This window comes from Asparagus officinalis, chromosome 7 (genome assembly GCF_001876935.1).
Source record: "Asparagus officinalis chromosome 7, Aspof.V1, whole genome shotgun sequence".
NCBI classification, from domain to species: domain Eukaryota; kingdom Viridiplantae; phylum Streptophyta; class Magnoliopsida; order Asparagales; family Asparagaceae; genus Asparagus; species Asparagus officinalis.
The window spans coordinates 148156511-148168070 of NC_033800.1; the positions used below are offsets into that span (position 1 = coordinate 148156511).

General features: G+C 36.2%; 1 protein-coding gene across 1 annotated transcript; it reads right to left on the minus strand.

The window, feature by feature from the left end:
- On the minus strand, positions 3234-7865 carry LOC109847960 (protein RRP6-like 3). Its single transcript, XM_020417190.1, has 9 exons — positions 7482-7865; positions 7160-7401; positions 6970-7068; positions 6564-6647; positions 5199-5285; positions 4451-4571; positions 3545-3723; positions 3403-3441; positions 3234-3275 (listed from the first exon to the last, which is right to left on the minus strand). The coding sequence occupies exons 1-9, from the start codon at positions 7711-7713 to the stop codon at positions 3234-3236; spliced, it is 1125 nt and encodes a 374-aa protein (XP_020272779.1). The 5' UTR covers positions 7714-7865.

Genomic DNA, 11560 nt, shown 5'->3' on the forward strand with positions numbered 1-11560 from the left:
CAAATAATTTCTAGATTCCCGCATATAAATATTTATCTAAGCTCTAAAATTCATAATTTCTCGTGAACTATAAATCCAATTTTGCCTGTTTTCGGCCAAATCACTTTTTGTATTCCTACATAAATTATTTATAGGAGCTCCCGAATTCATGATTTCTCGTGAACTATAACCCTCCGTCTTAGTCGTTTTCGCAAATCAATTTTTATCTTTCCTGCATAAAAATATTTATGACAGCTAACGTATTCATAATTTCTCGTGGACAATAACCAATAATTTAAATCGTTTGAGGTCAAATAGTTTACTATATTCGCACATAGAAATATTTGTGCGAGTTTCCAAATTTACGATTTTTCATAAACTATAACCCTCCATCTTAGCCATTTTCGACCAAATCAATTATTACTTTCCTGCATAGAAATATTTATATGAGCTCACAGATTCATTAAATTCTTGTGGACTATAACCCACAATTTTGACTATTTGAGACCAAATAAATTCTTGGATGCCCTTATACAAATATTTATCTAAGCTCATAAATTCACAATTTCTTATAGACTATAAACCACAATTATGGTTGTTTTTGACCAAATTAGTTTTTGCATTCCCCCATACATTATTTTTGCAAGCTCCCATTTTTACGATTTCTCATGAACTATAATTCTAATGTTAGTCGTTTCCGACCAAATCAATTCTCGTTTTCCAGCCTAGAAATATTTATGTGAGCTCACAAATTCATGATTTCTCGTGGACTATAACCCAAAATTTTTGACAATTTGAGGCTAATATTTATTGCATTCCCACATAGAAATATTTACTTGAGCCTCCAAATTCACGATTTCTCGAGGACTATAACCCATGATTTTAGTCATTTCCGTCCAAATGATTTCTTACATTCCCGCTTGGAAATATTTATGCGAGCTTTCAAATTCACAATCTCTCATAGACTATAACCTGCAATTTTGATCATTTTCAACCAAATGACTTCTTGCGCTCACATGTAGCAATATTTATTTGAACCCCCAAATTCACCATGTATAGTGGACTAACCCACAATTTTCGTTGTTTTCAGTCAAAGCATTTCTTGCATTCCTATATAGAAAACATTCTGCAAGCTATTAAATTCATAATTTCTGAAGGACTTTAAGTCATAATCTTAGTCATTTTTGGCCAAATCATTTCTTGCTTCCGCATAAATTATTTATGTCAAATTCACAATTTTTGTGGACTATAGCCTGCAATTTTGGCCATTTTAGGCCAAATAATTTCTTGCATTCTCGAATAGAAATATTTATGCGAGCTCCAAAATTCATGATTTCTAGATAACTATAACCCATAATCTTGTTTGTTTTGGCTAAATCATTAATTGTGTCACCCTATTATGTCATTTATGCGAACTCTCAAGTTCACAATTAATTGTTGGGCTATAACCCACAAATTTGGTTGTCTTAGGCCAAATAATTTCCTACACTCTCACATAAAAATATTTATGTGAGCTCCCAAATTTACGATTTTTCCTGGACTATAACCCAAAATTTTGTTCATTTTCACCCAATCACTTTCTACATTTCTGCATAAATTATTTATGTGAGCCCTCAAATTCACGATTTCTTGTGAGCTATAACCCTCAATCTTAGCGGCTTTCGGCCAAATCAATTCTTACTTCCCCATATAGAAATATTTATGTGATCTCACAAATTTACGATTTCTCATGGACTATAACCCTCAATTCTAACCGCTTTAGGCCAAATAATTTATTACTTCCCGCATAGAAGTATTTATGTGAGCCTCCAAATTCACAATTTCCCATGGACTATAACCCATAGTTTTTGTCGTTTTTCGCAAAATGATCTTATCTTGCCATTCCTGCCTTCGGACACATACTTATTCGAGCCTCCAAGTTCGTGATTTTACGTGGACTACAATTTATAATTTGGCCATTTTCAACCGAATCACTTCTTGCTCGTGCATAAAAATATTTATGTGAGTTCCAAAATTTATGATTTCTCGTGAATTATAACCCACAATCTTGGCCTTTTTCGACCATATCCACTCTTGCATTCCCACTTACAATATTCAGGCGAGCTTACAATTTCACAATTTCACAATTTCACAATTTCACATAAATTATAGCAAATTGTTTGGTTGTTTTTGGACAAATCAATTTTTACGTTCCCAGATAAAAATGTTTACATGAGCTTCCTAATTTACGAGTTCTCATAGACTATAGCCCACAAGTTTGGCCATTTTTGGCTAAATCACTTCATCCATTCATGCATAAAATATTTATACGAGCTACCTAATTCACAATCTTAACCACAATTTTGGCTATTTTCGGCTAAATCTCTCGCATTCACAAATAAAAAATTTATACAAGCTTCTAAATTCACGATTTCTCGTGAGCTATAACACAATTATGGCGTTTTCAACCCTATCACTTCTTGCGTGCCCACATAAAATACTTATTTCAGCTCGCAAATTCATGATTTCTCGTGGACTATATTCCCATAATTTCGGCCTTCTTGGTCAATCACTTCTTGCCTTTCCTCATAAAATATTTATACGAACTCCCAAGTTCACGATTTCTCGTGGACTACCATCCACAATTTTGGTTGTTTTTTACCTAATCACTTCTTGTGTTGCAGTAGAACAATTTATGTGAGCCCCTAAATTCATGATTTTTCATGAATTATAAGTTTATAACCCACAATTCTGGCTATTTTGGCCAACTAACTTTTCATGTTCCCGCATAATAATATTTATTTGAGCTCCCAAAGTCATGATTTCTCCTAGATTATAACCTTCAATCTTTCTCGTTATCAGCCAAATCAACTCTTACATTCTTACATAGAAATATTTATGTGAGCTCCCAAATTCACGATTTCTCGTGGATTGTGACCCCATATTTTGGTCATTTTAGACAAATAATACCTTGCATTACTGCATAAATAATAGCCTTCTATCTTTAGAAGAAAAACGGCTAAGATTCATGAACAAATAATTTCTTGCAATTTAGTATGAATCTCATTGTGATTTAAATAGTATTGTAGTTTTAATTTTCAGAAATTTCCATTTTCTAGGATTTTGTATTTGATTGATGCATATAGCCTTCTATCTTTAGGATTATCTAGATGCGATAAGTGCTAAAATTTCGTATCATCTGTGGTTCATTTACATTAATCATTCATCTTCTTATTTATCTTCTGCTACATCATATTGTCAGTGTCAATAAAATCCTAGTAGAACTTCTTTGTTGCCTCATTACCCTCCACAGTTTGCTTTTACAGTCCCCAGGCATAATATAATCAAAAAATACTATACATCGGGCTAAGAAAAATATGCTTATTTAAGGAAATTAAGGTAATTCTAAACACAATGTCTTGTTCATTTCACAAATAAGCTTACCATTAAGTCTCTCCATGCACATAATTTCCATAGAAGTTCCTGAAATAAAATAAATGGATACTTATAATAAGTAATGACATATTGAATCAACAGTTTATATTTCCTAAAATCCCGATCCAGGAAGTCGGAGGTTAGGAATTACTTTAATTTCAGAAGTTCTCAAGGGTGTAAGTCCTTGAATGTGCAAATTTCGAGAGTATATAGATGCTGCAGCTGAAGCTCCAGGAGTAGATTCGATATCTTTTGCATAAAGCTGCAAGCAAACCATATTTGAACGGCGAGTGGCCTCGGAGAATAAATTGAATTTATCATCGGGACAAGCTGTAATAATGGGATGAATTGTGACAGAGATCAGATCAGTTCGATTCAGTCTATTAGGGAAGTGAATGGCTATGGGTCAGTCCTCCAAGACAAAGTTTATCTAGTAATAAATTCAAAAGAATCAACTATACGAATAAGGATAAATAGCTGAGAGCCCTTTGGGTTTCCATAGAAAATCCAACTGTTTTATCCGGAGTGTAGAAAGCTTTGTATTGTTCTAATTTTTATATTTGGACTACAGGGACTAGGGAGACTTTCTTCAAACTCTAAGCTAAAGTATAGATGATTTCCAACAAACCTTCCTATTGTTATATATTTCTCATATCCAAGACATAATTATATCTTGATTTTTCAGAATTTGCAGTGTCCACAAAGCCGTGTCTTTTCTTCGCATGTACACTATCCATATCCACACCAATGCAATACAGCTATTGGTTAAGGTTAGAGTAAATGTTACAAAAACAGAGGTGGGATTAGCAGATTAACACAAAAGTGGCAATGGTATCTTTCTGAAACAAAGTCAGCATGTATGCTAACAATCATATTTGACAGAGATTCACATTATGCGCCCCCCAAGAACCATCCCTGACAAATAACCCACTGAAAAACTATCATAGTTCATCATAGGAAAGGTAATACTTCTCAGATTAGCTATTGAGGCTTCATAAATAACTTTTATTGAATGAAACTCCAAATACATTATTAACAATAAAAATAAAATACATACCAAGATTTTCATTTCTGAGCTCAGAAGATAAGCAATCAGCAATATATAGCAAGTAATAAGCATCAGTACGAGCATATTGAATCATCTCTGGTGATAACGGACGTAATCTCCAGTCCTCACGCTGCAATAGCATTATATTAACAAAATTAACAAAACTATAATTTACTAGCCAATACAGGCTATACAGCCATTCATAAACTAAACATTTAAGTATTGTTTGAGAACTTAACAGTGTGCTATTGATAATTGGTATAGTCTAATAAAATTCTTAGTAAAACATGATCTCATCTAAAGAGATCTTCACTGTAACCGATCTATCCGGTAGCTTCACACCAAACATTGCAACAACATGTTGCTTCTCGAAGTCACCAACCCTACTCTAGACATGTCATGATTCAATTTTGTGATCTAGAGATCTAACCTTAATTTAGATATGCTGGATACATTAATGGATTCTGATCTGAGACATTTTGTTTTATTCAAAACAACTCTTGTATCACATGAACCTCAACCTTACCCATTTGTCTAATATCTGCTTTTCATCAGTATATGTTTCCATCTTATAATCCATATCCGTATTCCATTTTGGTGGATATGGACTATGATGTCCATAGCCCATCTTCATATATCTATCCATGATTAGTAAGTGGACACGGATGTGATAAGTATCATATCTGATCCATTTGCACCTCTAAATTTAAACTAACAGATGATATAGTGCTAAAGATAAAGTGGAGGAAACTGAAACCTGGAATCTCTTGTCAGTTGATACTCCACAATATGCCTCAAGCAAGTATGCCAATGATTTCTGTGGTCTTGATAGAACCTCACATGCCTGCAATGACATATAAGATAAAAGGAAAGAAATCAGTATTTTTTATAAATCCCTCAGATCTAATGACTATTAACAAGGAGATAATGTATTAATTTGAAAGTATATAGCAGAGAAAAGGCGTGGCACTGATTGCACAAATAATGTAACCATGAGCATAGGCATGTTAAAATAAAAATTTAATGCATGGAATTCACAAATGCTTAAAGCAGGTGTTTGGTGTGGTGTGGTGTGTGTGTGGGGGGGGGGGGGGGGGAGCTGGTATCAAACCGCCAAAAAATAGATTAATCACATTATAGGAGAAGAGTGTCATGAGCTGTAGAGTTAATTCATTTGACCAAATGAGAGACCTGATTGTCATCAACTAAATCCACCCTATCATGCTTGTATGCAGCTGACAAATCGGAGATGCTTGAATGAAAATCCTCAGTGACCAGTGAAGAGATGAAGCGATCTCTTTTTCATCTTAAGGCCATGCTGCTCACGCAACCATCTGTCTGAGTTTTAGGTTTTGTCTATGTGCTGGACATTTTTAAGACATCTAATGATGCTTTAACTAATAAAACTAACATCACAATTTAACTGCAATTTAATGAAAAGGAGGGACTTATCTTATTGTTCCTTTGAACGCTCAGTGATTGTTACACTTTTGGGGGGTTTCCTTTGAATTTTCTTTGATGATTTCGCTTTTGGGTTTAAAAATGACTGTTGACCTTCATACCACTGCATAAAAACTTTGAATGTTGTGATAAACTCCTAGCAGGTTTCGACCTTCTTCATGGCCCCAGATCTGGACTGTGTGTAACAATTATTTTGTTTAGTTAATCCAGTTAATATGAACACCCAGCTATACTTGCCCTGGGGCATCTATTTAACACCACTTGCCACTGCACCAAAACAGGCAATTGTTTATAACTCTGACATGCTGGGTAGGAGGATGAGATATAGGCATATGTTTAGAACTCTGATATGTCAGTAGGTGGGGTTGACTGGGGTACTCACTTGCACACACTTAGCATTCTACGAACAAATTACATGAGTACAGATCTCACGTATCAGCAGTGTCTAGCTTATTTCATTGATTAAAATTAATCTATCTTGGAGGCTGATTAAACTCCCTAATTCCAACTTATCTTGAGATCGTTAACTGGTTGCAGAAACATACAAGGACCAGTATCTAAATGGCGTTCTAAGAATCAGATTCACATCTAGAGATATATTCAAATTCGTCTATATAAAGCGTATTAACATCAGTTATGTTAGCATATGACCATTACATGCCTTAGCAGTATCGAACATGTTCACAACGTATATATGAAAGTCTCTCTGAAGCCAAAGAACATCATTATCAGCTCCGTGCAATACCTGCAGAATCAAGAAAAGTCATCCTGTAAGAATATTTTGAAGTCATTCATGAAGTTTGCACTTTCAAGTTATCAATAGTGAAATGGATTATAATCATACACTAGGCAAGAGCAACTGTATTTCAAACAGATGCAGGGTATAAGAAATAAAAACAGATGCTATCACAGATGCAGGGTATAAGAAAAAAAAAACAGATGCTATCTCAACAAATTGTGCACATGATTACAGTGGATAAAACAACTTCACACTTTCTGAACAGTAGTGACCCTAGTAAATAACTAGAATTTATATGCAATCGAATACCGTTATGGTTAAAACATGCCTTACAAATAGAAGGATCAGCAAAAACAGGCCGGAGAATGCCCATTGCATCATGTAAAGCAATTGTGTCCAGTAGGAAATCCTCCTTTTGAGTTGAAATCTGTTAACCACAATGTTAAAATGAGGACAAAGTTAACGCACAGCACCCCAAACGAAGGAGATAAATATAAAATATATGGCTCGACTCTTGCCTGCATTAGAGCAGTAAATCCAAGAAATGACCGCAAACTATGTTGTTCCGTATCGACAGCAAAGGCCTGTTCCTTGCTAAGTAAGCTCACTACAGTCTGTAGTTGATCCTCTGTGTCTACCCAAACATAGGAATCACCCATAGCTGAAAGTTCACGATTTACAATAAATTCCATTGAGGTGGGAGGGTTCTCCATCAAAAAGTCGATCTCTTCTTCATATGGATGCACTTTCAAAGAGATTTCTAATAAGAAAGTTAATAACTTTTTCAATTAGAACTTCTCAAATAACTAACTTCCTATGAAATTGTTGCAAAGATTGTACCTTTTTCTTTGCCCTCTCGCTTATAGTGCTTGAAAGGAGAGTAGGAGTTATCGGCGAGCACGCGCTTGAAACGATTCTGAGGCTTCTCCTCGAAAACTCCAGTCGGCATCGCCGGACGGCGGCGCTGCTCCCGCCTGCGACCGCGGTAGCATGCCGAAACGGCGATTAGAGACGCCGCTGCTGCAGCGATGCAGAGGAGAGTGAGGGTTTTGGTCTCTTCTCTGCTCACCATTTCAAATTCTAGAAGCTCTTCGGCGTTTTGGGGAAGTTGGAAATGGAGGTAAGAAAAACCCTACGAATTTGAACAGGAAGTGAGTTACGTTTCCGAATCGGATTCTGGGTTCAGATTTCGGATCCCCCAGCTTGGATTTTGTTTTCTTTGAATAAGGGCAGGGTTTTTTCAGGTATTAATCCCTTACATCTTTAGTAATTTTAAATAATCCCTTAAAATCTTAGAAATTGCATATTAGACGCTCAAATCCTATACGTCTCGTTTGGTACGCGGGAATGAGGAGGAATGGAATGCAATTCCCACTTCTCATTCCCTCATACCAAACACACCTATATTTTAGATGTTGGAATGACTATTCCCTAGAAGTGATCATTCCCACTATTTGTGGGAATGAGCATTCCAAGTGAGAAGATAAGGAATGGTCATTCCCATTCAAGTGAGAATCAAAAACTAGTTAGGTATTTTTCAATTATATCCATATTAATAATAAAGAATGTTTGGGTGAGGCGCTATGCAAGTAGGCAATTTTAGATTGACAATTTAGGCTAGTATATCATTTTGCTATTTCGAAACTTATTATTTTAGTTGGTATTGTTTTATGGATTTTTGCTATTATGAATTGAGTGATTTTGATACTTTATCAAATAAGTTAATTTATATATCTAAAACTGTGGATTGTGGATATCATTCTTTTTTTTTTGGACCTATGAAAGATACGATAATCTTTTTTTTTATTTTTCTTTAATTTTTAAGACTAAGAAATAGCGAGTATTGTTTAAAAAATATAAACGAAACATACACCTGATGGATAACACGAGCATTAGTATAACACATACCTAGATTAATATAACATATGCGTATATAAAATTATTTAGTTATTATCATTAATGTTTATTTTTTATCTTATTAAAAATCTATGTTGTTGTAAGGGCATTATTAGAAAATGAGATTTCATTCTCACTTGTGTACTAGTGATACCAAACATGGGAATGGGAATGAGATTTTCATTCTAGCTTCATTCTACGAACGCACCCAAACAAGAGAATGAGAATGACCATTTCATTCTCACATGCAATTCATTCCATTCCTTCTTCCATTCCATTCCCAAGTTTGTCCATTACCGCGTACCAAACGAGGCGATAGGTCTCGTTTGGTACGTGGGAATGGAGTGGAATGGAATGGTCATTCTCACTTCTCATTCATTCCTACCAAACACACCCTCTTTTTTGAAGTTAGAATTAGAATGTTCATTCTCACTTCTCATCAATTCCCACTTTATGTGGGAATGAGCATTCCCAATGAAATGATAGCGAATTGGCATTCCCACTTAAATGTGAATCAAGAAAATATACAATTTTAAAATACGTCCATTCCCACTTTATTTTATAATTTACACTCAAACGTGAGAATGAGAATGACTATTCCATTCTCACATTAATTCCATTTCATTCATTCTTCCATTTCATTCTTATTTGAGTCCATTCCCGCGTACCAAACGAGGCGATAGGGTCTTGCAAAATGGTCCTTCAAGTTAAATCGTGTTAGATTTGATAGGAATATTCTATCAAACTGACGATTAGAGGTAAAAATGACCATCTTACCCCTCTATTATGTTCCTGATATAGCTACATTTACTATAATAGTACCGTCGACTCACCACTAATTACCTTCCTAGCCTTATTATACTCCTACTACTATAGTACGTACCCATGCGATACTACCGGCGCCACTGACCCTAACGCTGCTATACTACCGAGTAGCCGGTATACCGTTATGGCCGACACACGACCAAGTGACATCTAATGTGACAAACCCTAGGTTTCCCCACCTAAAGGAGCGGCCTAGAATCACATCATGTGACCCTACCGATAATTTTTTTACGATCCGCTCCCGTTGAACTTTGACTCACAGCCGTTCTTAAACCTAAACAGAATCAAGTTGGGGTGACCCCGTCATGTTTTCAGGATGACCTTTCATCCACGCCCCCTCGCCGGCAATTTCAGCGGTTTCGAATGAATACGAACATTTGTTGGACCACTCAACGAATGGTCAAGAACAGCAACGGGTCTCAGGCCCAAAATTAGTGTGTTTGAGTATTAAGATCGTATTAGATCGAAGTCAACGGAGCCGGATCGTAGAAAATATAGGGATGATGTGATTTTAGGCCGGGCGGTCCTTAGGTGGGAGCCTAGGGTGTCCACGCTTTATGATTCACCCCTTTTCCCATATATATACGCTCTACTAGTATAGTGACCCATATACCCATATATATATATCATAACGCACCTACCTATACGCTGTGAGCGACCCGCCTTTCTAATAAAAACGTGCATTACCATTTTAACGAACACGTTTTTCACTGCAGTGAATCCATACTTGTGTTCGTTGAGGTAGTTAATGCATATAATTAATGCATGTTTTGTTGACTGTTTGACTGATTCCTAGCCATTGACTCCACGCCTCGCCTCGCCACGCCACGCCTCGCCCGCACGCGCGCGCCACGCCACGCCGCACCGCACACGCACATATTTTTGCTTCTCAAGCTTTTATTTTTGCACGTTGTACACGTTTTGTAACGGCTGCATGCGGGTAACGGAAGCAAGATTTGTGCGTAACGGTTCCTTGGATTCAGCGGGGGTTACACTTCTCCTCACCTATATAAGCAGGCTTGGAGCTCATTCATAAGCACACCAACGAAGATAAGCTCTCTTCTTTCTCTACTCTCATTTCTCCAAGAAATTTCGGCTACATATTTATATTCATTTTTTGGACAACCGTTTTCGTCTGAGCATAAGCTCTGTGACTCACGCCTGAGTGCAGAGGCCGGCCGATTTCGGGGATTTTTACCGCTAGGGGAGAGGGGACAAACTGCGCCAGGGCGATAGGCGGGTTCTTAATCTTCTAGGGCAATGACATCACGACTTCTCCCGATCAGGCCTGAATTTTCTAACTCTTTGATTTGGATTTTATATTATCATATTCCTATTTTGACAGCAATCTAGAAGATTAACCAAAATTTCTTGCTGTTTATTTTAATTTTAAAAAAAATTTAAAAAAGTGAAAAAAAATTTACTGTTCATCGGGATTACTGTTCACCCGAATCTTCATTGTAATTACTTATTGTATTAGTTAATTGTTTTAATTTGTTGCATCTAAATTAGTTTAAAAAATATTCTTTGCTGTTTCTGTACTCAATTTCTGCATCTGTCACTTTTCATATATATATAGTAAAGAAAAAAAATCTTTAAGTGAACCGGTTTAAGTTTTCTTGGATTAGTTGGTGTCTAAGGCAATGTTTAAGGGTTGCGTCAAGCGCTCTGCAAGAAACGCAAGTTTTCTTGGATTAGTTGGTGTCTAAGGCAATGTTTAAGGGTTGCGTCAAGCGCTCTGCAAGAAACGAGGTACTTAATAGATCTTTGATCAACCTCTGCAAGAAACGAGGTACTTAATAGATCTTTGATCAACCTCTAGTACTATCCTTACCTGGCCAAACTACCCAAGTAAAACTTTTATCTTTTCACTTTCAGAGTTTAATTTAAAGCAGGTTTAATTAAGTTTCTGGTCGAGTAATATTGATAAAATCCTTTATTATATCTGATTCCATCTACCTAGACTAGTAAACTTGAATTGGACTTATGGCAATTCCTGATCATTCAAAAAGTGTCAAACCTGAGAAGTTCACCGGTGTTAACTATAAACAGTGGGCTAATCAGATGAAATACTGGCTCACTACCTTAGGTCTTTTATCTGCTATTGACACTTCTAAGTCATCTACTAGTGGTTCTCAACCTTTGACTCCTGATCCTGCTCAGCTTGCTCCTTCCACTTCTGGTTCTGGTGCTAGCTC

Coding starts and splice junctions, on each gene's coding strand:
- LOC109847960 (XM_020417190.1), bottom strand. CDS start 7,713: ATGGTGAGCAGAGAAGAGACCAAAACCCTCACTCTCCTCTGCATCGCT. Junction 4,572..5,198: donor CAACTGACAAGAGATTCCAG/GTTTCAGTTTCC, acceptor ATGCTATTGCAG/CGTGAGGACTGGAGATTACG. Junction 3,724..4,450: donor GCTCAGAAATGAAAATCTTG/GTATGTATTTTA, acceptor CCATTATTACAG/CTTGTCCCGATGATAAATTC.